The sequence below is a fragment of the Eleutherodactylus coqui genome, chromosome 3 (genome assembly GCF_035609145.1).
Source record: "Eleutherodactylus coqui strain aEleCoq1 chromosome 3, aEleCoq1.hap1, whole genome shotgun sequence".
Taxonomy (NCBI): Eukaryota; Metazoa; Chordata; class Amphibia; order Anura; family Eleutherodactylidae; genus Eleutherodactylus; species Eleutherodactylus coqui.
In genome coordinates this window covers 40,299,601-40,325,448 of record NC_089839.1, presented here as the reverse complement: position 1 = coordinate 40,325,448, position 25,848 = coordinate 40,299,601, and the positions used below count along the sequence as shown (strand labels likewise).

Below are 25,848 nucleotides of genomic sequence, written 5' to 3'. Positions count from 1 at the left end.
TGTAGCGTGTGATATTAAATGCAAGCCCTGCATTAAATAATTGATATTACGGATAGACAGCAATGTAATCACATCATCACGCCATACCATAAAAGTAAATATACGTTACTATCCACAGCTCAATGTTCCGATTCTTTTATATAACACTAATGGCACAGATGGTTAACATGCTAACTTCAACAGCGAAGCCTCATTCACCTTCCAGCTTCAGCATTACGACCTTTGGTAAGTCAAATAAACCCCTAGTGCGCTCTATGGGGCATGGACAGATTGTGCCTAACTCAGTTTATAAGCTGTTCTACGAAATGTATATTAGCCACACAGGGTAGAGAATATGCCAGGTCTGTCATATAGAATTTATTATGCTGATAGAAATCTTCGTAATTCAACTTAATAACTTTTTCTGTCTCTAAAGAATATTGCTAAGTTCCTTGTAAGAGTTAAATTTAGCTGAGCTTTCAGAAAATGCTGCCACGGCATGTTAGACTAGGTGTCTGGAATCTGCTTCGGTGGAGAGATGAGCAGTCTCAGTTTGATTGATGTGTTCCTCTATTGTGTACTAGAAGCACTGCAGAGATTCTGCATGCCATGGTCTTATGTCACTTTCGTAAAGCAAGAAGCAGGAGACAGAGTCGCATTATTTCTTTAGGTCTAATTACTTCTTTTATAGCTAGAAGGATTAAGGAGACCCAGGGTGTTGGAAATAGAGATATGCTATTAGATATAGAACCTAGGTACTGCTATTATCATACAGACAAATATATCAAGAACAATTGATTCTTGATATTTGCAATGCAATATTTCACTATGTTTAAAGGGAATGTCCAGTTGTAAATTATTTATGGTCAACCCTCAAGAAAGGTCATTAATAGTAGATTTGGTGGGTGTTTGTTGTCTGGGACCCTGGTCAATTAGCTGTTCGCTGGGCTATTGTGTTTGTGCATGAACATGATTTCTGCAGGAAGCAGATAGCTCCATTCCCTCTGCAGTGGCTAGACTTGGTAGTACAGGCAAAGTTTTCATTCACTTCAATTGCAACTTTTCCTTCAATACCACGTCTTACCACTTCAGTGGGAATAGAGCTATCTACTTCCTGCAGTAATCATCTCAGTTCACAAGCACATAGACACACAGAACAGCTGATCCTTGGGGATCCTGAGTGGCAGACAGATGCTAATCTACTATTGGTGACTTATCCTGATGTTAGACTGTAAATAGTTTACAACTGAGCAATCCATTTAGTTCCTCTCTTTATAGTTTATTATATAACATTTTGATACCAGCTATAGTGAAAAGGGCCCCTGGGAAGGAGCAGATGCCACCAACAGGTCTTGAACTGGGGGGCTGTGGAAATCAGTACTGCTGTGCTATCCACAGTAGGCTGATGCAACGGCATCAACTTTGGGGTCAGAAAAAGCAACATGGTAAAGTTCTTTTCTAAGGGATTAGTCGACCCCTGTTCTGCACCCATGTACTTTATTTGAATCCATACCTGACCTGATGAGATTGACTATAGGGCTCACCCCATAGGCATAGGTATTCCATTAGGCATCCAAGACACATAAGCACACATATTTGATGCATAAACAAGAATAAAAAGTCTGTTTATTGGGAGATAAACTCACAACAGCAAATCTTCAACTCAACAGCCACCGATGCTCAAAGGTAAATAGGATGGTGTGGCTGGACACTTTCCATTTGTTCCTGAATACTGAGTCCAGAAAAGGTTTCCCTATAGAGCAGCAGCCTGGTACCCAGGGAGATATGGCTTGGGTACTAGGGCTTATCTTGAAGCTATGCCAGAGGGCTTAATTCAGCATGCCAGCTTGCACGAATCCATCTTCTCTAACCACTATACACTGCTCAACTACATGAGACACTCAGTATGCAATTTTTTATATAGTATGTGTCATACCCGGAGTCAGCACATGCCACACGTCTGACCGCAACCAATCACAAATAATATTAACAACATACTTAGAACAAAATGCAAAGCCCATAACTGGCTACTAGAGGTTGCCCTGTTGCTATATAATACTGGTTGTTGCGACACAATCCATACTTTGAGGGGTTACACAAAACCCCCTATAATAGGCCTGCATTGAAATACAATTGAATGCACAGGAACAACTACCAGGGTAGGAAGTATGCTTCTACCCCCCCTTTCTTTAGTGTGTCATAAACCTGGGCCGGTAGCCCTTCAGCTACTTGGTTGGCACCATAACTCTTCTACTTCCTGGAATTAAAGCCTCGCTACGGGTGTTCCATCTTTTCTCCTTTAGTCTTTCCCTACCCAGTTTCCATGTTGGCACTGTAGTATTGGGGAGAGTTGAGTTATCGACTAGGAGCTTTTACTGGAGGTTTCAGGAGCATTATGGTAGAAACCACTAAAGACTGCTGTAGTCCGATCAACTTTGATGTCCAGAACTCCACAGCAATAAGAGGGAAATAAATTGCACTTAGGCCCTTGGTGGCCCTATAGCCCCTCTACGTGATAAGAAGATATCAGTATTATAATTGGAACATGGTCAGTGTGTGTGGGGAAGCTTATTACAGATTGCATTAGAACCCAATTACTTCTCATGATCCTGCTAAAAAAGTAGTTTGGACTGGATAGCACATTTCACAGCACAGGTCTTCATGAACCATGCTAACTTCTTGCTGATGGAAATGCCAATACACAGCTGATTGCCATTGGGCCACTACAATAATAGGCCTGATAGGGTAGCCATAACAATCCATAGACATCTGTGCCAGCCATTACTTTAATGCCCGCTACTAGGTGATCCAGTGGTATGAGCAAAACGGCACAAGTAATACCTTGCGTGTGCTCTTAACCCATGTATTTCTAGTGTATGTTGTTTTTATGGACTTGTAACAGTAATTTAGATTTCCGACTTGGTACAGATCACTATAAGTGGGCAATGGAGGAAAGCAAAAGAGAAACGGACGAGCACAAATTAGATTAAAAATGGTCCTGCCAACCTAATTATTGAGATTCATGTCTCGTGTTTATTTGCAAATCAGCATATGTTGTCTCTTCCTGTTGAAATGATGGCACTATGCAAGCAGTTTTTCTTGCTCATTTATCTCCACTATGACCATATGTAGTAGCTGAATTTTGCCACAGGGTGGTACACAAAGCCTACCTAATTGAATGATTTTGTAATTTAGTTGACAATTTGGTTCAACCCTCTGCCAACTCCACTTCACCGGCAAAAGAACAGGTCGCAGTAACAAAGTTGGCAACCGATAGTCAAAAGGTTTTGAGAATTCCTTTAGATTTCTATGGTCAAAAAATTCCCCATAAATAATATTGAATTGTGTTTGTTACATTTTTTCTTTTTGTATCTTTATTTATCTTTGAACATATTGGAGTCTACTTTACTGTAGATTTCATAATAAACTGTGACAGACACAGTTCGGTTTTCTGACCCACCTGCCTTTAAAATTGCGTTTGCCCAAGAGCCAAAATATCAGAAAACAAGATTTTCAAGATTTGGACAATATTACTTGAAGACACTGAAGACATGAAGAAACCTAAGACTTTTCTATACTAATACATTTTCTTAGTCTACAGGTAATTTCTGTACTGTGTATACAGGGATCCCTCAAGTTATAATGGATTCAGAATACAGTACAGTATGTTTCAAAAATGTGGAAACAACCATATAAAATAAAAATATTGCGGAATACAAGCTGTGGTGGAAGGGGGAAACCTATTAGGCCATGTCACCAATATGACGGCCATTTTGAATGCCACCATCTTGGATTCAACTTTAATTTTTCTAGTGTGAAGATAAAAGTGTGAAATATCACACTGGCAGAGAATTTCATCAGAAAAACAATGGCGTGCTTAATTTTAATGTTACTTTATTTGTTCCCACATTAACACAGTGATTTTTTTTCATTACAGGCAATGTGAATGACAGCATAATTTTAAGCAAAATGTGCTGAGATCGTCCTTATATCAGGTGAATGAAGTATGCATTTCATTGCAGTAAAACAGTTGCTGATGCTTTATCAGTAACCATTTTTGGTCATCCAGATTTTGGTATATCAGCAACAGAACATATTTCTCAGAATTTGGAATTTCATTGTGGGTAATGGGATATCTGGTTGGGTAGCATTCATTTAAATCTGCTGCGATGACACCTGATTTGCTGGCATTCAAAAAGGCTGTCATGTTGATGACATGGCCTTACAGGATTCCCATTTTGTCCACAGCTTGTATGAAAAATTGGATCACCATCAGGGACACCATTTTCATTTTATATGGGTGTTTCCACACTTTCGAGGCATCATACAACGGTCTTTCCACATTAGAGCGTGAAACTAAATTCAACAAACAATGTCATACATACAGTAGACAGTACTTATCTGCAGCCAATCAGCATGTACATTTCACTAGTAAAACACTTGTATTATTAAAGTACATGCACTAAATATCTGTCTAGTAGCACCTCTCTACAGTACAGTTTAGTAATACAGGTTCTGTACTGCTTTCTACCTGTGTCGGGATGAGTTGCATTTTTGGATATCAAGTGAGAACAACTCCCTGTTAGTTTTCTGGTTCACTGTAGAGGAACCTGGAGATGCTCCTGTACTTATCCTAGAAAGTGATTTACAGATTTAAGCACCTCTTTCTGACTGTCATATGTAAAAACTTACTTTATTTGCATTTGTTGTCTGCTTAATTTTCTTTCATCTACATTTTGTATTACTTTTGGTTGACATTTTAGGAGCTTCATAACCAGTTATGTTTTCCATATGGTTCTGGATTTAACATACAATATTTTCAACATACAATGGTTGTTCCAGAACCAATTAATATTGTATATTGAGGGACAACTATATTTCCTTTTACTTTAGAATGCCTGTTAATATGTATCAAAATGTAAATGGTAACTGACTTTCCTAACGATTTGTGCTTATATGATAGTCAATATGATAACTAGCACAAATGTAATTGACATTATGTATTTAAAATGATGCTTTTGTGCTGAAAAGTCATTCTGAAGTGCTGGGCACTAGCAGTCTACTTTCTTCTAATTTGGTTTCCACTGCCTGTTTTCAAGTTCTGACCCACTCTGGTAACAGAGATAACAAGATGGAGTACAGGAAGTGAAGGAGAGTGATGACTCTCAAAAATTCCACAATTACAGCAGCACCATAAAATAATCCCCACAGGGGGAGAGCAATCTGACCTCCACACCACTGGTATTGCACGCTCTGTCACCAGACTCGGATAGCAGGATCCAAATTCAACAGTCCATATAAGATACAGCTGAGCAGCAATTTCAGGGAAGTTTGTTCTCCATATATACTCACACTGAGATCCTAAGATCAAGTCGTGTTTATTTCAAAGTTTCGACCATAGTGTGGTCTTTGTCAAGCATATGAATTGGCTGCTCAGCTGTATCTTATATGGAGAGTGATGACTCGTCATGCCACTATAAGCCTATATAAAGGAGGGGGAAGAGGAAGTAGAGACATTAACAAAATATGTTAGAGCTAATAGGGGTTTACTTTTGTTTATTCCCAGCTCTACTGTTTAGTGGTTTTACAATGGTCTCCCTGATGATTTTATGTCTGTATGTGGTTAGAAAGCAGAATCTGCAGTTTCCTCTAAGCACAGTATATAGAACACAGTATAGCAGGGAACTCTTCACATCAGTTCAGAGAAAACTGAAAATCAGAGATACGGCCTGCAGATGAAAAATAGTGATAAAATGGCCAGAAATAGTATTATTTCTGATTTACAGATTTGGAAGTTAATTCTGAAAGTCATCTGTAAAGTCGGGTACACTTTAAAGATTGTTCATGACAACAATCCTAATCACTCATTTATAGTTGTTTATAACATGTAGTGCAGCCAGAAATGTATATAAATGCATATTTTGGGACTATTTTCTTCCCTCTGCTCATTTTCATAGACCATATTTCCTTAGTGGGCAGGTGATTTCTGAAATCCTGTGCGCTCTGAGCCCAGAGGATTTGACCCCATTCCGCTTCTACTACCTCAGGGTTGCCAACCTTCCAGAAATTCCTGGAAAAGTAGGAGACTTTTTTCTAGGTTTAAGTAAAATATTACATGTATCCGTGAATTTTTTGAGTTTGGTAGAACTGGTGCAGGGTTTTCTGACTGTAATTATCATCATTTTACAGCTTACAGTAATTGCTGGCAATGAATTCAGAGCAGTATTTGGCCTATAGACATGTATTACTTTTAATTGTTAGCATTTAGCATGGTTTTAAAACGTATCCGTACAAAATCTTAGTTGTCTCTGAGTTTTGGATAAGTTGTCCAGGTAAACGAAAAATTCAGGTTGGCATATCTGCCCTACCTTCTCCCTCTCATGCTGTTTCACAGAAACACTGAGAGTGAGAAACAGCAGCTGCATCCCTCTACTCTACCTTCCCCCCATGTTAAACTAACAGTTTTACATCAGAAGAGTTTTTGCAGTAACTAAGGTTAGCCATACACATAAGAGAGTTGGTGGTTAAACAACTGTCAACTATCTTGCCTAATACCCACACACCCATGCACATGCATGCTCAGCTTGGCTGAGCATGTATGTGTTCTGAATATAAGGTAGAGAGAGAAGAAAGCTGTTACCAGACCCCTCTGCAGCTGCTTATCTCCTCAAGAGCAAAAGTATCAGGCGGTTGATGGCCAACAGCCTTTTCCGACTCTCCTTCGCCATCTGCCAATGGGAGAGAGTTACACCCCCCATAATCTGTACATTAAATGATCGGCTGTTACCACCAGAATTTGGTGAGTTCGACCAAAATAAATTGAATATGCATGGCAAGCCTAAGGGGGTTTATTAGAATTTGCAGAGAGCCTGCAGGCGGGAAAATGGTAGCAATAGATTACCGGAAATGGAGGAGTTGGTACACTTCTCATATAAGAGGGTCATTTCAAAACTAATGCCTCTTGATGACATTGACACATAACATTAGAAATGGATGCTAGTGGTATGGAAATATAGTTTGAACCTTCTCGTCAATATCCAGTAAATTCTGTTGCCATGAGACTGATGATAGCAGAGGAGCAATCCGATAAAAGGATGTCTAACATGATAGTGTGTGTATCATTGCACCCACTGGCATTCATCGATGCTTGCTGAGCATTTACGAAGACCAAACCATGGACATTAGCCCAGTGAGGTGGTGGATGGCATGTTGGAACAATGGCAACAGCAACACAAAAGACAACTTCATTGTGGACGGCCAAGCACACCTGCCACACAATGAAATGAAGAGCATCTCGATCGGCTCCTCTACACACATCAACAGATCATCAATTCTAATGCATTGATGCCAATATTCAGCTCCTTGCAGGTGGAATTCTACTGATTCATATGAATGAGCTTATTGAGATGCTCTTCTTTTCATGATGTGACAGTTGTGCATGATTGTCCACTGTTAAAATGCGCCACCTACCAAATTATTGTGCTGACATTCACTGTTTGGTTTCTGTAAACATACAGCAAGCATCGATAAATCCCAATGGGTGCGATTTTTTTGTATGCCGGAATTCAAGTACACAGCTTTGCTGCATCACCAATAGAGTTGAGCAAGCCAAAGCAGTCGAACTTTGATAAAAGTTTGGAGCAAACCTAAGGCAGTGGTAGCAGTTCCTTTCTCATGTGGTTCACATGTGACCAAGGGAAACATCTGCTAAAGGTTCATTTTAAACTAATTTGAACACTACTGAACTTTTTCCAAAATGCGGCAAAGCGGCTGAAACAAACTTTACAAACGTTTGCTCATTTCTAATCACTAACATCCGTTACTTATGTTGTGTGCCAACATAGAGAGCAATAGTTTTGGAGCAACCCTTGTAATATACAATGTAATCGGAAAGTCTGTACATTTTTTAAAAAGTGAAAAACTAACTTTTTGCATTCACATAAGTGTTCAGACCCTTTTGGTATGACACTTGAAATTTATCTCTGGAGGACTCCCATTTCTCTTGATCATCTTTGAGATGTTTCTACACCTTAATTACTACTCCTGTGGTAAATTCAATTGAATGGACATAATTTTAAAAGACACCCCTTTGTCTATATAAGATCTTACAGCTCACAATGCATATCTGAGCCAAATCCAAGCCATAAGGAGGACATAACTGCCTATAGAGCTCAGAGACAGGATTGTGTGGAGGAACAAACCCGGAGAAGGCTACCAAAATATTTCTGCTGCCATGAAAGTTCCCAGGAGCACAGTGGCCTCCTTATTTCTTAAATTGAAGAAGTTTGAAACAACCAGGACTCTTCCTAGAACTGACCGGCACACTAAACTAAGTAATTGAGGGGGAAGGGCTTTGGTAAAAGAGGTAACCAAGAACCAAATGGCCACTCTGGCTGAGTTTCAAAGATCATTTGTGCAGATGGAAGAAACTGCCAGAAGGTCAACCATTACTGCAGAAGTCCATCAATCTGGGCTTAATGGCAGAGTGGCCAGAAAGAAGGCTCTCCACAGTAGAAGACATCTGGGGTTTGCCAAAAAGCACCTAATGGACTCTCAGACTGAGATAAATGAGATTCTCTCGTCTAATTAAACCAAGATTGAACTTCTTGGCCTCAATTTGAAGATTTGTGTCTGGAGGTAACCAGGAACTGCTCATCACCTACCCAATACCATCCGTACAGAAAAGCATGGTGGTGACAGCATCATACTGTGGGGGTGTTTTTCAACAACTGAGTCAGGGAGACTGATTAGGGTTTATGTGGTATAAAGAGTGCAGAATCACTGGGAAAAAAGGATTATTTTTTTAATTTGCACAAGATCACAACATAAAATATAAAAAGTGAAAGGGTCTGAAGACTCCAAATGCATTGTAGTCAAAACATCATGGTTTTCTTGATGGGTTAAGCCCTATAAATTAGCAAAAAATTTTTGTTAAAATTCTGGCTCAGGATATGTACAATTAAAATATGATTTTTGCAAACAGTAACTTAGCTTTCAGTGCGCCTTTAAAGGACCCCATAAGCACAAGGGATTCAGGTGGTGTAAATGAGTAGACACTGTTTATCTTTCATGCTACCTCTAGCTATGCTTTAAAGAATTTTATTTTGAGTATTTCTTAAAGGGATTCTGCAGTTTTGAAAACCTGATATTCTATCTTGGAATTCAAAATGTATAAAGGAGGTCTTCTGTTCAGGATCCTCAGTCTCACTCTGGAGGACCTCACCTGTCCTGTATTACACAAACAACCCATTCATTTAAAGGGACTATATAACCAAACACATTTTGTATTAATTAAAACCAGATAGAGAAACATGTTCTATTCTCCTAATATAATGTAATTATGTGGCTGTAGAATTTTTTTATACCGCTGTTTATACATGACTATAGGGCAGCCATCTTTCCTGAGCTACATTTAACAAAATTTAGAGCATTTAGAAGGTATGTTTTACAGCAGTCTCATGGGCCGCTCACACAATGGGCAGGAGGACACCCATTGAATTCTATAGGAGACTTTCTAGACATGATCTGTGATCGGTACAGGGATCATTTTGCAGGTTGGGGGAATAGATAGCACAGCTCATCACTATTGTGAATGGCGGATCCTGTGTGATGTACATACGGGTGTTTACCTTTCTGTGTAAGGGCTCAGTCACACGGGCGCATCGGATGTCTCTCTGCAGCGCCGGGAGAAAGAACATGCGACCGGCTTCATTGCCGATCATGTGTTCTTTCTTCAGCGCTGCGGGGAGTCGTCCATCTTGAAGTACGGCCGTCTTCTTCCTGCAGTAAGTTCTCAGTCACATGGGCGCATTGGCGCTTGTGTACGGGTGCCGATGCCCCCGACTGACTAAGCCCTAACCCTGTGTGTAATGCTACTTAGATGACTGCTGCAAAATCTTCTCTGCAGATCAGAAAGTATCAGCCTATAATTAGGTGCTGCGTCTAGTGTGAAAATGCAGGATTTCAGGATTTTAAAAAAAATACAGATTGTGACCAAAAATGTACAAAAAAATCACCACAAATTCCTAAAAAAAATGTTTAACACAAAAATATGATATTTATAATAGGTAATTTTCTGATGACACATTTCCTTTAAGTGAGCGCTGTGCAATACTGACTTTCCCCTGCGGTGGAGGTGCAGGGAAATTGAGCACTTACTGCCAGGTTTCCATACAGCTGAATGCTGGGGCTCACAGTAGGGAGAAACTTTGTGATGAACCTATTGTCAAGGGACCTTTCTAACTAGTAAGGAGCATCCAAAGCAGTGAACCTCGTTGTGTAGTCAAGGAAATGCTTGCAAGAGTTTTTGAGAAAATTCTTATTTCATTACACTAAAAAAACACATATTTTTTGTTTCTTATGTTTTCTTGTTTGATTTTCTTTAAAGTCTACATGGCAATCTCAAACACTGATTTCAAACACTGTATCTTGGAAAAAGTGCTCAATGAAAACCCCCAGGGCTCCTTGTTTGTAGTTCCTGCTGACAATCAGAATTTTAGATATCTCCAGCAGATCCTGTGTAGCAGCACTTAAGCAAGAAAGACAACATGGGGTGCCCATTATGTTGTGCTTTTGCTTCTTTCTAAGTACGATGATTTTCATGAAACAAGATATATTACTGTAGTGATATGTATTGTATGGCGGTAACATTACATTTCCTTTGGCAATGCAGTTGCAGAGGATTGGAGATGTGTGACATGAATACATGTTAGTGGCTATAGAAACAATACGCTGTCAACTTAACGATATTTTGAACTACGCAAAAATCTCTTACTTTTTCGAAACTTTACGTTATGTCGATCATTACATTCACGTCTTTCCCGGCGGTAATGATCGCACAAGTGCACAATTTGTTACAAAATTGCACGGCACGCAGCTTACTTGCTGTGGGCCGCCGATTGCCATGCAGTAACTTGGCATTACCCTGGAACATCTTGACTTTTATAACTCATTACCAATCAGTCTTAGTTCTCACTCAGTTTAGCATATTTAGTCTGTGTATTATGCATGTAAGTTTTTATGTGCATAATACGCAGTATGCAGCAAGTATGTATGGGACATGTGTGTAATGTGTGGGTTAAATATGCTCATGTGAGTGTGCCCTTACCCTTAAGAACTCTCCCCACTTCAATCTACCTTGAATGTAACATTCAAGCTAATTTTTCTGTCCATTTCCGATGTCTCCACCCTATGTCAGTCACTACACTGATGCCATCACCCTGTGCCAGTCACTATACTGATGCCTCCTCCACCCTGTGCCAGTCTCTGCACAGATGCCCCCATGCTGTGCCAGTCACTAAACTGATGCATTGACCCTATGCCTGTCAATATATCGATGCCTCTGCACTGATGCCTTCACCCTGTGCTAGTCACTGCACTGGTTGCCCATCCACTATAAAATGCAATTAAAACGCCTCATTCTCAACCCTTAAGCACCACGATGCTGCACTGCCCTATATCTCCTCCCTCATCTCTGACTACCATCCTACGCATGCTCTCCATTCTGGTAATGATCTTGGACTAACATCCTTCAGAATTCAAACCTCCCACTCTACTCTCCAAGACTTTCCCTGAGCTGCACCAGCTCTCTGGAATGTGCTACCCTGGATAGTTAGAATAATCACAGTTCTAAGGAAGGCCTATGACATTCCCTAATCTAAAGGTACCTTTACATCGGTCAACTACCTTCCGAATTCTAACTGGAAATAGGATAGGGGATAACTTGCTGATCGTTAGGGTCTCACTGCTGAGATCCCTGCCGATCTCGAGATCAGGACTCCCATGTCCCACTCTCATCATTTCAATGGAGCTGACAGACATACAATCTGATTTGTAAAATGCCCCAGAATATCATATAAATAATAATATAATATTACGGGGCACTTTACAAATCAAAAAGTATTTTATTGGAATGAATACATTACTCTTATTTACTCTTACTAGCTTATGTGAGCCGACACTGTACTAGCAGCACTGTAAGGCAAAAGCATTTAAGCATTTCACAAGCTATCTGTGTATGGATTCTGGCTTGCTTTTTAATTCCCAATCATTGCTCTAAATACCTGTATAAAGGGACAAGCATTGATTTGAAGGAATGCTGCCATCCAATAGGTGGCGCTGGAGAGTTATTGTTCCATCTTCCTTATTTGCATATTACCCAGAGAAGCATGAATGGCCTTATAAGTCTCCTTACTTACATTCTTGGTGCTCCCTTAAGTAGTGATGTTACCCCTCCTGACACAAGTAGCAGAGTAACATCCTGTCACATTGGAATCTACACCTATTACTATGACAACAAGGTTGACAAAGAATGTGTATTCTCCTTCACCTGCAGTCTACTAGAAAAGATGTAAAAGCACAGCTCAAATTAGACTGTGCAAATTACCTATAGACTTGCACAGTAAGGGTTGACAAACAAAATTCTCCCGTCCTTCTAGTAGAAACAAGTTTCATGATGGCAAAATTACCTCTTCCTTTATGACATTAGTGAATATTTAGATGAAGATGGAACTTCCGTTCTCATTGGCAGTAAACATAACTCATTATTAGTTGCCAATTGCAAAATTTCCAGTATGGTTCAGCAATATTCTGCTTTTTAAAGGTTTGTCCAGAATACAAAGATAAACAAAAAATTGGCAGCAGAAAGTGTAATAAAATTAAAAGAAAACTACTAACTAGAGATGAGCGAACCTACTCGTTTAGGGCGATTTCGCAATCGAGCACCGCTTTTCACTACTCAGGTGAAAAGATTCGGGGGGCGCCGGGGGGCGGCGTGGTGGAGCAGGGGGTAGCAGTGGGGAACAGGGGGGAGCTCTCCCCCCCCCCTACTCCGCTCTGCAACCCCCCACTCACCCCCGGCGCCCCCCGAATCTTTTCGCCCGAGTAGTCAGTTACTCGAAAAAAGCAGTGCTCGATTGCGAAATCGCCCTAAACGAGCACGTTCGCTCATCTCTACTACTAACCCATCAGTTAAATCCCTTGTCCCACTAGCTCCGATGCTCGCTGTTTAATGTTTGCACTCCAGCACCAATGACATGCCATGATGGCACATGACTGCTGCAAAGTGAATAAACAGGCCACACACTCAACTATATACAGTACCCCATCTGTGCAGAAGACTACAACTTAGGCCTCGTTCACACGAGCGCTCTTTTAGCGCATTAGAGACACGTGAAAAGAGCGCTTTTATGAGAACCAATGGTTTCCTATAGAAGCATTCCCATGAAAGAATTTTAGACGGGCTAAATACTCACATCAATCAAAGATAGAACATGTAACTGCAAAGCTCGCATCTGAGGTCCGTGGTGCGAGAAAAGATAGGACCTGATTTATCTCTGGTGCGTGCTTTCCGTAGACTCCCATGGGAGTTGAAAAACACGCACCCTGCACCTTTGATCGTGTGAACGGGCTTATTACAATAGCTGGAATTCATCCGTTCATGCACTCTTTAGTGTGGTATATTTGCGCCTATACTGTGCTAAAACAGCGCTCGTGTAATCGAGTTCCTAGACCTATGTATAGTAAGTAAATAGAGCTTAGTTTTAGATCCCGCACAATGCCTGGTTGAAAGCGGGGAAGGGGGGGGGGGGGAGGGCGTAATTATTAGGTAATGTTTTCCAACCTTCTCAGCTTTGGGGAACCCCTGGGAATAAATTCCTCTATTGTTCCAGTGGCCCCTATAGTAATAGCACCCCCGTTCATTGGGTGCAAGTAGTAACAGCATTCCCTTTCAGTGGTCCCAGTAGTAACAGTGCCCCTCTCAGTGCCTCTAGTAGTAATGATGTCCCCCTTTTATGCCCTCATCAGGAATAATGCTCCTTCTTATTGCCAAATCATTCCAAACGATTCATCATATTGTCCCCAGGGGCATAACTATAAAGGATGCAGGGGATGCAGTTGCACCCAGACCCAGGAGCCTTGGTGGGCCCATAAGGCCTCTCCTCTCCATATAGGGAGCCCAGTACTATGAATAAAGCATTATAGTTGGGGGCCCTGTTACAGGTTTTGCATTGGGGCCCAGGAGCTTCAAGTTACGCCTCTGATTGTCCCCATTGTTAAAAACACTCCATCTGTTTCCACATCATTAATAATGCCCCCTTTGTTGCCCCATTATTAAGAATACTGCCCCTTGTTGTCCTGTCATTAATAATGCCCCCCATGTTACACTGTCATAATGATCCCATCATTAAAAATGCCGCCACCGCCACCTATTGCCCCATCATTATTAATGCTGTCCTTTGTTTCCCCTATCAGTAATAATGATCCCTCCTATTGCCCGGTCATTAATAGTGTCTCCGGTTGACTGTGTTGCCAGTAGCTAAGTGTTAACCCCTTTAAGTACGGACTGTGTAATATATATTTATTAGAGATGAGCGAACCTACTCGTTTCGAGTAATTACTCGATCGAGCACCGTGATTTTCGAGTACTTCAGTACTCGGGTGAAAAGATTCGGGGGGCGCCGGGGGGCAGGGGGAGGCGTGACGGAGCGGGGGGTAGCAGCGGGGAACAGGGGGGAGCCCTCTCTCTTTCCTTCTCCCCCCCACTCCCCGCTGCAACCCCCCCACTCACCCACGAGGCCCCCCGAATCTTTTCGCCCGAGTACGGAAGTACTCGAAAATCGCGGTACTCGGGCGAAAAAGGGGCGTGGCCGAGTAGGCTCGCTCATCTCTAATATTTATGTTTAACAGGACTGATCTCTTTACAACATGATTGACACTATTTTCTACATTACTCTTATTTCACATTGTGCCTAGAGTATTATTGATCCTAGGATCTAGTTAGCCATAGTTAGTGTCTGGTAAATCTATGGTAAAAGGTAACTGCTTGCTTGCTATTACAACATTACTATTTTTATTCCTTTGTTAGCAAATAAACATTGTATTACTTAAAAAAAAAAATCGCATTAATAATAAACCGTAACTAACCTCTCTCACAAGAACGACCAAGGTAGCCCGTTCCCGAGCAATCACAGACAAATCGGTTCCACCCATCTCTACATACTCCATTATTTTTGCATGGATTGTTAACGCAGGGTTTACTAGTTTCTTTCGAGCAGGATGGTTTTACTCCAGCTGTGCTTTGAATTTCGGCCATCTGGCGTATGTCTTTGCTCTGACCATCTATAAATAAATCTCTTATGCATCCTACATATCCATAGTTCAGAAGAGCGGTCCACACTTCAGTCGGAAAGACCAGACCAGCTTTATTTTCAGGTAAACCTCCAAGGTACAAGTCATCGTCAAGGTCAAGGATTTCACTTTCTCCAGGGGCTGTGTAAGGCGTACGTAAGCTGTTGACAGATATGGTACCTATGTAGATAAAAACCAAGAAGGGTAATAAGACATTGTCAGATCACAAATTAAGATTTAACATTATACTAAACTATAACTGACCTGACTGAGTAAATTAAAGTTTGATATTTACATATATCGGTACACTGTATAGGTTTTGTATAGATGCACCATAAATACCAGCGAGCATGTATTATTTTTATTATTACATTTATTGCTGTTATTAGTCTTTATTTACATCAAGCATTCTGCATCATTTTACAGTTTAGGCCCCATTCACACAGAGTTTTTTTTATGCAAACATTCCATGCCAAAATCCACAGTGAAATCCACATTTTTTAATTTTATTAAAGGGGTTTTCCATGGAAATACTATTGATGACCTATCATCAGGGTAGGTCATCTATAGTTGATCGGCCAAGGTCCGCCGCTTGGGACCCTGACCGATTAGCTGTGCTGGTGCATACTGTCATCACCGCAATAACAGAGAGGTCGGAGCGGAAGCCTTTGTGCCAACTTCTGTGTAGTGGCTGGCGCTTGTAACTGCAGGCATGGCTTTCATTAAAATCAATGAGAACCGTGCCTGCAGTTACAAGCGCCAGCCACTACATGGGCGCTCGATGCGGAGGCTTCTACTCCAAATACACAAAGGTTGGAGCGGGAGCCTCCATGCTGACCTACGTATAGTGGCCGGCGCTTGTAACTGCAGGCATGGCTTTCATTGATTTCAATGAAGTGCTGACAGTATGTGCTGGCTCAGCTGATCGGTTGGGGTCGTGAGTGGTGCACCCTATCCTGATGCTAGGTCATCACTAGTATTTCAATGGAAAACCACTTTAAGTCCTACAGAAATATGCGCTGTAGTTTATAATTAGTGTAAATCAGGTCTGATTGTTATATGATTCTACGCTTAGCAGGTAAAATTAATATGTTGAAAATCAAATAGCTGGGTCAATACCTTAAAGGGGTTCACCCATATTATCAATGGAGATCTTAAAGGTCAGACCACACCTGATCCTAAAGTGAGGGCATTTCCTGGTTATACGCCATCAATTTATAAGATTGGGCACCTTTTTACCACAGTGGGAGTTTTCTCCAGTTTGTGCCAAATTTGGGCACATGCCCAGGTGATGAATCTGCCACTACCTTAAAAACATCCAACCTGGTTTAATAGATCTTCATACATACGGTGTTGGACCTTTTCAGTGTATTATATTGAAAAATCAACTCCAATATTTCTCTAGCTCTTAAGAGCCCCTTAAACAAGGTCAGCCTGACCCATCTAGGTATCACTGGACCCTCCAGTGGGCCCCGCTGCTCACAAAATAATATGTTTGAAAGGTTCAGTAGAATTCAACAACATTTTAAACAGATTTGAAACCCATTACTTATTGCTAAGGACAATTTTTATGTGTTGAGCCATAATTAGCATATGACAATGCATTAAAGGGGGTTTCCAGCTGCTAAAGCATTTTTAAACAAATGTTCAAAATGATTTAAAAAAATTAAAAGAAGTAGAGTAATCCTCACCTACTGATCATCCACTGCTCCCATTCTGATGCTTCCTGGGTGCTCTGCTGGTCTCTGTACTTCCCGATCCTGGTTGACACAGACATATAACTGCTGCAGCCAATCAATGAAACTAGCAAGTCACCACCACCACCAGTGATTGGCTGCAGTAGTCACATATCCATGTGAACAGGGGCCAGGATGTATTAGAGACCGACAGGGACTCCAGAAGTTTCAGACCTGGAGTGGTGGGGAATCAATAAAGTGAGTATTACTTAATTGGTCAGACAACCCCCTTATCTGACTTATATGCAAAATGCTATTACTATTATTTAGGATGTAATTAACGTTTAGCCTGTGCATACTGTGCATCAATTATTAATAGGTTGTTAGAACTATTTGTATGCTCAATGTATGTATGTCCAAGACTGGCTTAACAGGTCATCATTTGAGGATGAAGTAGTAAAAGAAACAACCAGGGAACCAGGCACGTTGTAAACAGCGCCCAGGAACAGCATGATGGATTCAAAACTTATTGATAGTCAATGTGGAATACCAACAATTAGAAGGAATGCTGCCATCCAATAAGTGGCGCTGCAGACATATTGTTCCATGTTCCTTATTTGCATATATTACCCAGAGAAGTATGCATGGCTTTATAAGTCTTTTCACCCACCTCCTAGGTGTCTCCACACCCCTTCTAGGTGCTCTCCTTGGGAAGAGACGATGCCCCCTTCCCAACCCACTCACCCCCTAGGTGTCTCCGCACACCTTGTGGGTGCTCTCCTTAAGGAGGGAAGACACCTCTTCTGACCCATTCTAATACCAAAACACATTGCTTATCAATAAACTCCGAATTCTTCATGCTGTTCCTGGGTCATGTTCCCCAGCTGTTTCTTCTACGCCTTCATTATTCAATGGAGGCAATGCTGTTCCGTAGAGGTAAGGCTGCAGCTACCTATTGATGGTATACCTTATAGTATATGGTGTATCATAACCCATCCATTATTCCTAAGTGTTTGCCTCAATGTTCTCCCATCAGTGTCTTGCCCTACTTCACTATGGAGCACTTTCTTTTGCTTTAGTTATATACAATTTAAGGATACCTAATGGAGAGAAAAACGGCGGAAATCTGTGATGCACTGGCAATCACGCTATTACCTGTGAAAAACTAAAAAAACCCTGTTGGATTTACCTATAGATTGAAATAAAAAAATTCTGCCATAGGGAATGTTAGTCTGGTAACTTTTACAAATTTCAATGTAGGTTACACACTATTTTGAGATCAGATAATAGTATGGGTAGTATTGATAATAATGTTGGGGAAGAAGTAGGAACTGAATCTGCTCACAAACCCTAATGATTAGTAAGTGCTGTATAACTTGATGGGTATCACTTCTTGAGTTACTGTACTTGTCTTTAACATACTTAGTACATGTTTTTTTTCATATGTTAAATTTATATATATACAGATCAAAATATCTGTATCCAATTATAGAATCGTCACATAACTGTAAGGGGCTACCCACCAACCCAGTGTCAGCCCCTTGGCGTAGGTGATAGTGGAGAATGACCATTGATCCCGCCCCCATTCACAGGTCCTACAGTCTATAGAACTCAACAGGGCTAGGGTGTGGTGGCTAGGGAGATGAGCTCGTGTGGGGATGGTCTGAGGGTGCAGGCCTGAGAAGATAAGACACTGACAGGACTTAAGGATGTTGTCGGGCACATTCCTGAGTGAGAGGGAAGCCCAGCATCTGGAAAGAGAGACATTGGTAGCTCCAACTGAACCCAACATAACCCAGCGGAGACAAACGAGTCACAATCTGCAGAGAGAGAGACCAATTGCTAAATATGCTTTTACAAGGCCCACATGTTACAGCTTGTGTAATCAGAAACTGGTTATTGGAATACCAGAACAGAGATGCTTGTACTCTTCAGCAACAAACTGTAAGTGAGATCTGCTCCAACCTGGATCATAAGTGTGCACATTAGTACAGATTAACATATGGAAAGACTGTAGCGATTTCTATTTAAAGAGACAGTGCTCCCTGGTTGCGAATAGAGACTTAACGCAGTACACCACTGTGACTCTTGGGAATACAGACACTGTGGTTAGTCATAGAGCACTTACAACCTTTTTGCTTCTTACACTCATACTGATAAATTCATCATTTCTGTATTCTTTAAATAAAATTTTGGATATTTATTATTTACTTTTTGGCTCCACCATATCCTAAAAAAACTGCGACGCAACAGACCATCTACCTAAAATGCATTTTTAGCATGAAACTGATAATACTAAACACCATAGTCATGTCCATTCTTTTTTTTAGGACAAGTATTTAAATAATGTTTAATTTCTTTTACTAGGATGACCTCTTAAGTGTGTGTAACAATTATGCAAATCTGAGCTTTAATCAAGCTAAATTATTAAAGCTGATTACAATAGCTGGGAATAATATATGACTTCTATCCTCTAATGAAGTTCTCTGCTTTCATTTCACAGCTCCATCACACGGAACACTACCTATCTAAGGTCAAGTCTCTTTGGATTCAAGGCTATTAAAATGGGTTTTGGAATTCATTACATTTGTAAATCTGTAGCCTTTGACCTTGTTCATCCATATTTAACAGATGAATGGACAGATATTAAATTGTCAACTTGCTCATTTGCATGTCTCCACCCAAGTATACAAAATGAACGGATATGCATCATATCTTCTACAACAATATTTGTTTTTTATTTTGTTCTTCACAAAAGAAACTTTTTGTGATCAAAAAGAATAAAATTGTAAATTTACCAAAAAATTTTATAATTTTATGCAAATTAAAGGGGTTTACCAATAATTTTAATCACGTATTCACTGGTTGTATCAAATATTTGATCACTGGATGTATGACCCACTTGGACCCCACGTTCACTAATACTGCACCCTAATCCCAACTCAAGAATCCTGTTTCAATGTGTTTGAAATTGCAAAACAATGCACTCACCCATAGGACGTTTATTTCCAAAGTGCTCCGTTCTCCAGATATTACAGATATTGATTCCTTTGCCCTCTGATTGTTTATGGCTGGTTGCAAGGAAAACAGACCACCTCTTCTATCCAAAGAAATAGCTGGTGGTTGGGCTGAAAACTAGTGCGCATGTACTGCTGGGATCCTGGCCATCAGATTTAGAAATGCACAAGTGCTGGCCTCCTCTACTATTTCATTCCATAGAAGAGGTGGTCTGTTATTCTGACAACCAGTAGCAAACAATCAGAGGACAGTGGAATCAACATATGCAATATCTGGAGAATGGAGCATTTCGGAAATAAATCCTATGGGTAAATGTATTGTTTCGCAATTTCGAACACATTGAAATAGGATTCCCTGGATGGGACAACCCTTTTAAATCCCTAATTCCTCCACATCAGCACATTCAGATGAGTAGGGGCTTGCAAGAAGCACAGTTGAGTGCTCTAACTTGGCTCTTGCTGTGCCTCCTACTTTATTTGTATGCAGTGGTGGCACACAAATAAGTCATGCTATATTTGTGTAAGTGAAACAAAAAGTTGAGACTCTAGCAGCAAAAGTGCTAAAAAAAATGGATTGCTAAACCATGGAAAACCACTGCCTTATCAGATCAATCCAGATTTGGTTTGGTGCAAACAATATGATTCGATGAACCCTTCCCTTCAGCTGTTCAGAACATGTCAACACCTCCATCTAATTTGTGACCAATGCAAGAAGCTGTCTTGTCCAGATGGGCCAATAATCTTGCAGAACAAATTTAGTACCCAGTGGAATCTATGCCACAATGAGTTGCTCCAATTCTGTAAGCCAAAGGAGGTCCAATGTGCCTACAGATGGGTCTCCCTAATACAGTGGCCAGTCAATCTACAGCATGAATCAGACTGAAACAGTTGCCATATTAAAAGAGCTGACAATATGCTATGCAGAGCTCCATTACATCATCACAGAAGCTATCTATGGTTGTATAGAATGGAGCCTCAAGGACTTGGTGCTGCCATACAGCCTCCATGCAAAAGGACTAAAGTACTGTGGGTCATGAAACTTCCCAAGCCTTTTATCACTTCTGTTGATCCAGTGATATTGTTCTCCAATGGATCTGTCTGCATCTTCATACTCTGTGATGGTAAATACTCTTTTATAAAAATGGAAAGTATTATAGAGGTGATAAGTTTAATGGTCAACCAAAAAAAAAACTACACATGGAAGCTTTTGAGGCTCTTAGACCTCTTCGTTGGGCTGGTAGAACAACATGATGAAAAGGCCATACACTTTGAAAGCTTTTATCTACAGTATAATTCTTCTGGTTAGCCAATAAAGGTATCGCCTCTATAAAACCTTTTTCTTATTCATAAAAAACTATTTCACATTACAGATTTTTTTTGGCTGGCACAGTACCACGCTATTTTTTACTCTAAACTTATACTATGACATATTTCACTTTTTCAAAAAGGGCCACTTTAAAGGGCCACTCTTTAGATTTTATTTTTAATTCAATCATAATGAAGCTATCACGCTAGTATATATTAGTGAACTAGTGTTACCTTGGTTAGTTATTTCTGTTTGAAACTCCTGGTGTCATTTCTTCTCAGATGGTCATGGGATCTCAATTCTGACCAGTTCATATCTACTTGGGGTTACGTATTTATTTTCATGTCAAATCCTCAGTTTGTGTGATGCTGCTACCTGATCCCTATCACAGAAACTGCTTACAGGGGGATACAGATACTCCTACCACAGTTACTGATGATGACCGTACAGCTCCTGTTACATAGTAATAATAGAGGAGATCACAGCTCCTCCTCCTGACTGTATATTTATAGTCTATTTATAGTATATTTATAGTGAATTATTTAGGTGAATATAGAAGGTAATGATAATTCATTTGTAAGCCCCTTCCTGAAAATCCTGCTGTCCCCTGCTGTGTGGTGCTGATCTATCAGCAGGCAGGGATTTAAAATCCCCGGCTGCTGAAAGAGCTGAATGTGATTGGCTGAGGTGCTCAGCCAAACACAAGCAGCTCTCGCCCATCATTCATTCATTCATTGTTTTTTAAACCACTTTTACTTTATTTTCAGGGAAGGTCTTATATTTAAAGCCCTTCCCTGAAATCAATTGACGGGTGCCAGCAGAATCCTCTGCTGCATCTGTCACAGATGTGGCAGATGTAGCAGCAGGAAATTCTTTATATTAGCTGGGATGAAGGAAACATCTGCGGGAGATGTGTTCTTCATCCCCGCGGGGGTTACGACAGTGGCGGACAGGTAAGTATATATATATATATAAAATATATTTATTTATTTTTTTACGCTAAAATTTTTCTTTATCAGGGAAGTGCTTATATGTAAAACCCTGCCCTGAAAAAGAATGCAGGGGTGCTGCGGCTCCATTGAAAACAATGCGTGCATTCCTTATGGTGCACGCATGTCCTATCTTTGCAGGCACACGCCTGTAAATCATGGACATGTGAACACACCATAGGGAATGGATTGTTGCAAATAGAAGCGTGTTTTTGTGCGTGCATATGCTGGTGTGAAGCCACCCTTACTATGTATTTGACCTGGGGATCACATGACTGCCAGCTGCCCCTTGCCAAGGCAAAGCTGTAGGGTTCAAGCAGTCCCAGATCAGCTGTGTCACTGCAGGGGATGTTTCCCCCTGTAACTGGTGTTCCTATGAATGCTCCAGCTACAGTCGAAAAGTGTGGAATAACCCTCAGAGGTTTAATATAACATCATAGAGGACATATATGTTCCAAAAAATAGTTACAAAAATAAGTTATAAAAAAATTACAGAATAAAATGAAAAAAAAAATATATATATATACATAATAAAGAAAATAGCCCACCACCGATGTAAACAAAAATCATCACCATATATGCCCTTCATGACTATACAAATGATATATCACAACATCCAAAACAAAATGGGTAACCCATTTCTGTACTTCATTTTAGTGTAAATATACTAATTTTAAAACTAAACAACTTTAAATGTTTATTTTTATTTTTTTTTAGCTTCTTACTCCCAATAAAACTAAAAAGATTGAAAAAAAAGTCAATGAAAAAAATAAATAAATAAAGCCCTATATGTCATGGAAAAAAAATACCAGCAACAATTATTTTGGTAGCTGAAGAAAAAAATAGGGCAGTAAAACCACCACGAGTAAAATCTCTAAAAAATGCCTGGTCCTTAAGGGGTTAATCCCCAGTTATCTTTTGTCCGTAGGACTCTTGTCTAACTTTTGGATTTAGCATTCCGATGATGTTCGACGTTAAATATTCTAGACGTATGTTGCCTCAATATCATGCTAATGATGGCTCAATTCCTATTAAACACCCTTAAGGGAATCTTCTTAAATATGTCTCACATGCTTGTAATAGTCCTGCCGTCTCACAGAGGCTGAACTTTAATGTGTCATATAGACACAGCAGACAATGAGCGCTGCATCTGTTATATTGCCGCCGTTCTCTGTTCCTGCCTAGCTGGCAGTACTGTACAGCAGACCGAGCCAAACTAACTCCCACAGGTATGTTTTAATGAGCCTCTTCAATGATTCATTATTTCAGCAATTTTGTTTTCTTTAGACCTGGTTGAAGTAAGGAAGATATACAGTGACCACTTCTACTGTTTTACTTCTCCGAATTACGGGAACGATCCAGCCAAGAAAATGAAACTTTAATTTTCATTTCTTAATTAACTTTATTTTGCTGTTGCATTCCTTACCGTTAAAAAAATCTAAAGGCTGAGGGCTCGAGAGTTGCTTTGCTTAATTAATTATTGTGCGCTATTAACTCCTTTTACGTGAAGAACATTTGAACAGTTGAGCATATGAATACTGTTGACTGTTTCTTCCACAAGCTGTAACTATGTGAGGAATACTATAAGAGTGATCGGGCCTCACGGCTAAGAAAGGGCATGGGTCCATGACCGACCCAAAGAGTTATGGCATATTTGAGTTAGACTGAAGGGGTTGTACTATAATTACAAGTTATCCCCTATTCACGGGAAAAGGTAGAGAAGATCGGTTGGAGGCTCATCTCTGAGACCCATGCCAATCTTGAGAACAGAACTCCTGAGTCCCGCTCTATATATCACTGCGAGGGTTGCTTCTCTCCCCGCAGTCATTTCCCCGTGAATGGAGGGCTGGCTGAGCATGCATGGTTGGCGCTCCATTCATTTCAATAGGGCTGACAAAAATACCCGAGCTTGGGTATCTTCGCGGGCCTATTGAAAGTAAATGGAGTGACAGTGCTCTTGCACGGCCAGCGCTTCATGCAATCTCCCCCTTACTACACTGAAGTAACTGCACAGTGAAGAAGAGAGGGAACATGGGACCCTGTTCTCAATGGGGAGAGTCAAGCGTTGCTAAGTGACATTTGTATCAAGTGCTTACCAGTTTGATTGTTCCCAAAATGTGGAAGACCAAACCGTGGACGGTGAACAGTTCAAGCTGAATCCTCGGCTCGACAGTTCTTAAAACATTTACAACCATTTTTCCAAATATTTTATGTTCAGGCAGCGAACATTGGGTCAATCTAGTAACTTCTAATTCTGATACAACCCCTTTAAGAAACTGTACCTTTTGCAGAACTTTTGATTAGCGGCGTCTGGGTGCTGCGACCTTGCACTGATAATTGAAATGTAGAGCCTCATTTGGCACAGAGTGCTAAGGCAGCCAAAATGCAGTCCTAAGCACTTACTCACGACCTGAAGGTTGTGAGTTCAATTCCTGCATTGTTCAGGTAGCTGACTGAAGGTTTACTCAACCTACCATCCTTCAGAGGCTAGAAAAATGATTACCCAGCTTGACAGGGGGGTAATAAATAAATTATTTGAAAGTGCTGCAGAATAAGTTCATAGAATGGTCGAGTTTGAAGGGACCTCCAGAGTCATCTAGTCCAACCCCTTAAGTTGGCGCTATACAAGTAACAAGATTTATTTATTTTAAATGAAGGGCTGCAGTGCTTACCGGAGTACTGAGTTACTTCGGCTGGATTCAGCTGTATTATTTACTCTTTGCTTGTTGCCGGTACTAGGCTACATTGGGATGCATTAAAAGAGGTATAGGGGGCGAAGGACGAGAACATTATCCTTCCATTATATAAGGCACTTGTCAGGCCCCACATGGAATACTGCGTACAGTTCTGGTCAACGGTGCTCAGGAAAGATGTTACAGTATTGGAGGGGGGTCAAAGAAGAGCGACTAAGCTAGTACATGGAATGAAGGGACTGGAATACCCAGGGAGACTATCAAAATTGGGACTATTTACTCTAGAAAAAAGAAGGTTAAGGGGCGACCAAATAACCATGTATAAGTACATGAGGGGACAATACAAGGATCTCTCCCAGGATCTGTTTACACCAAGGACTACGACGGTAACAAGAGGGCATCCGCTATGCTTAGAAGAATGCAGGTTTCATCACCAACATAGAAAAGGGTTCTTTACTGTTAGAGCAGTTAGACTGTGGAACTCTCTGTCTGAGGACGTAATGATGGCAAAATCCATAGAGGAGTTTAAAAGGGGACTTGATGTCTTTCTGGAGAGGAAGGATATTATAGGTTATAAATCTTAGGTTAATTGTTAATCCGGTTTACAGGCAGGTAGGAACTATTGGGGGTTGATCCAGAGAACAGTCTGATTGCCATTAGGGAGTCGGGAAGGAATTTTTTCCCCAAAAGGGCTAATTGGCTTCTGCTCTTGGGGTTTTTTGCCTTCCTCTGGATCAACAAAACAAAACAGGAGGCTAAACAGGCTGGACTAGATGGACATTGTCTTCATTCAGCCTTACGAACTATGTTACTATGTTACATGTATCACAGATTAAGAACCTAGGGTCCAACTGTCCAAGGAGCAGTGGGCTCACTGACCATTAGTCATTAAATACTGCCATTCTGCCCCAGCTAGAAAATATGGCAAGCAAATAATTAAAAAATTACTCCTCTCTTTATAGTTCAATTCAGAAAATGCAACTTTATTTTTCAGTATGTCATCCAGCTAAAAGTACATAATATTACAAAGTATATGACAGACATTCATCGTGTCTTCTA

The 25,848-nt window shown here is 40.6% G+C and overlaps 1 protein-coding gene across 1 annotated transcript in view; it reads right to left on the bottom strand.

Moving 5' to 3' along the window:
* NRXN1 (neurexin 1) overlaps positions 1–25,848 on the bottom strand; it is a 1,562,703-nt gene that overhangs the window by 826,113 nt on the left and 710,742 nt on the right. Inside the window, exon 10 of the mRNA XM_066595516.1 lies at positions 14,905–15,288. Within this exon, the coding sequence (XP_066451613.1) occupies positions 14,905–15,288 (384 nt within the window). The remainder of the gene's footprint in view (positions 1–14,904; positions 15,289–25,848) is intronic.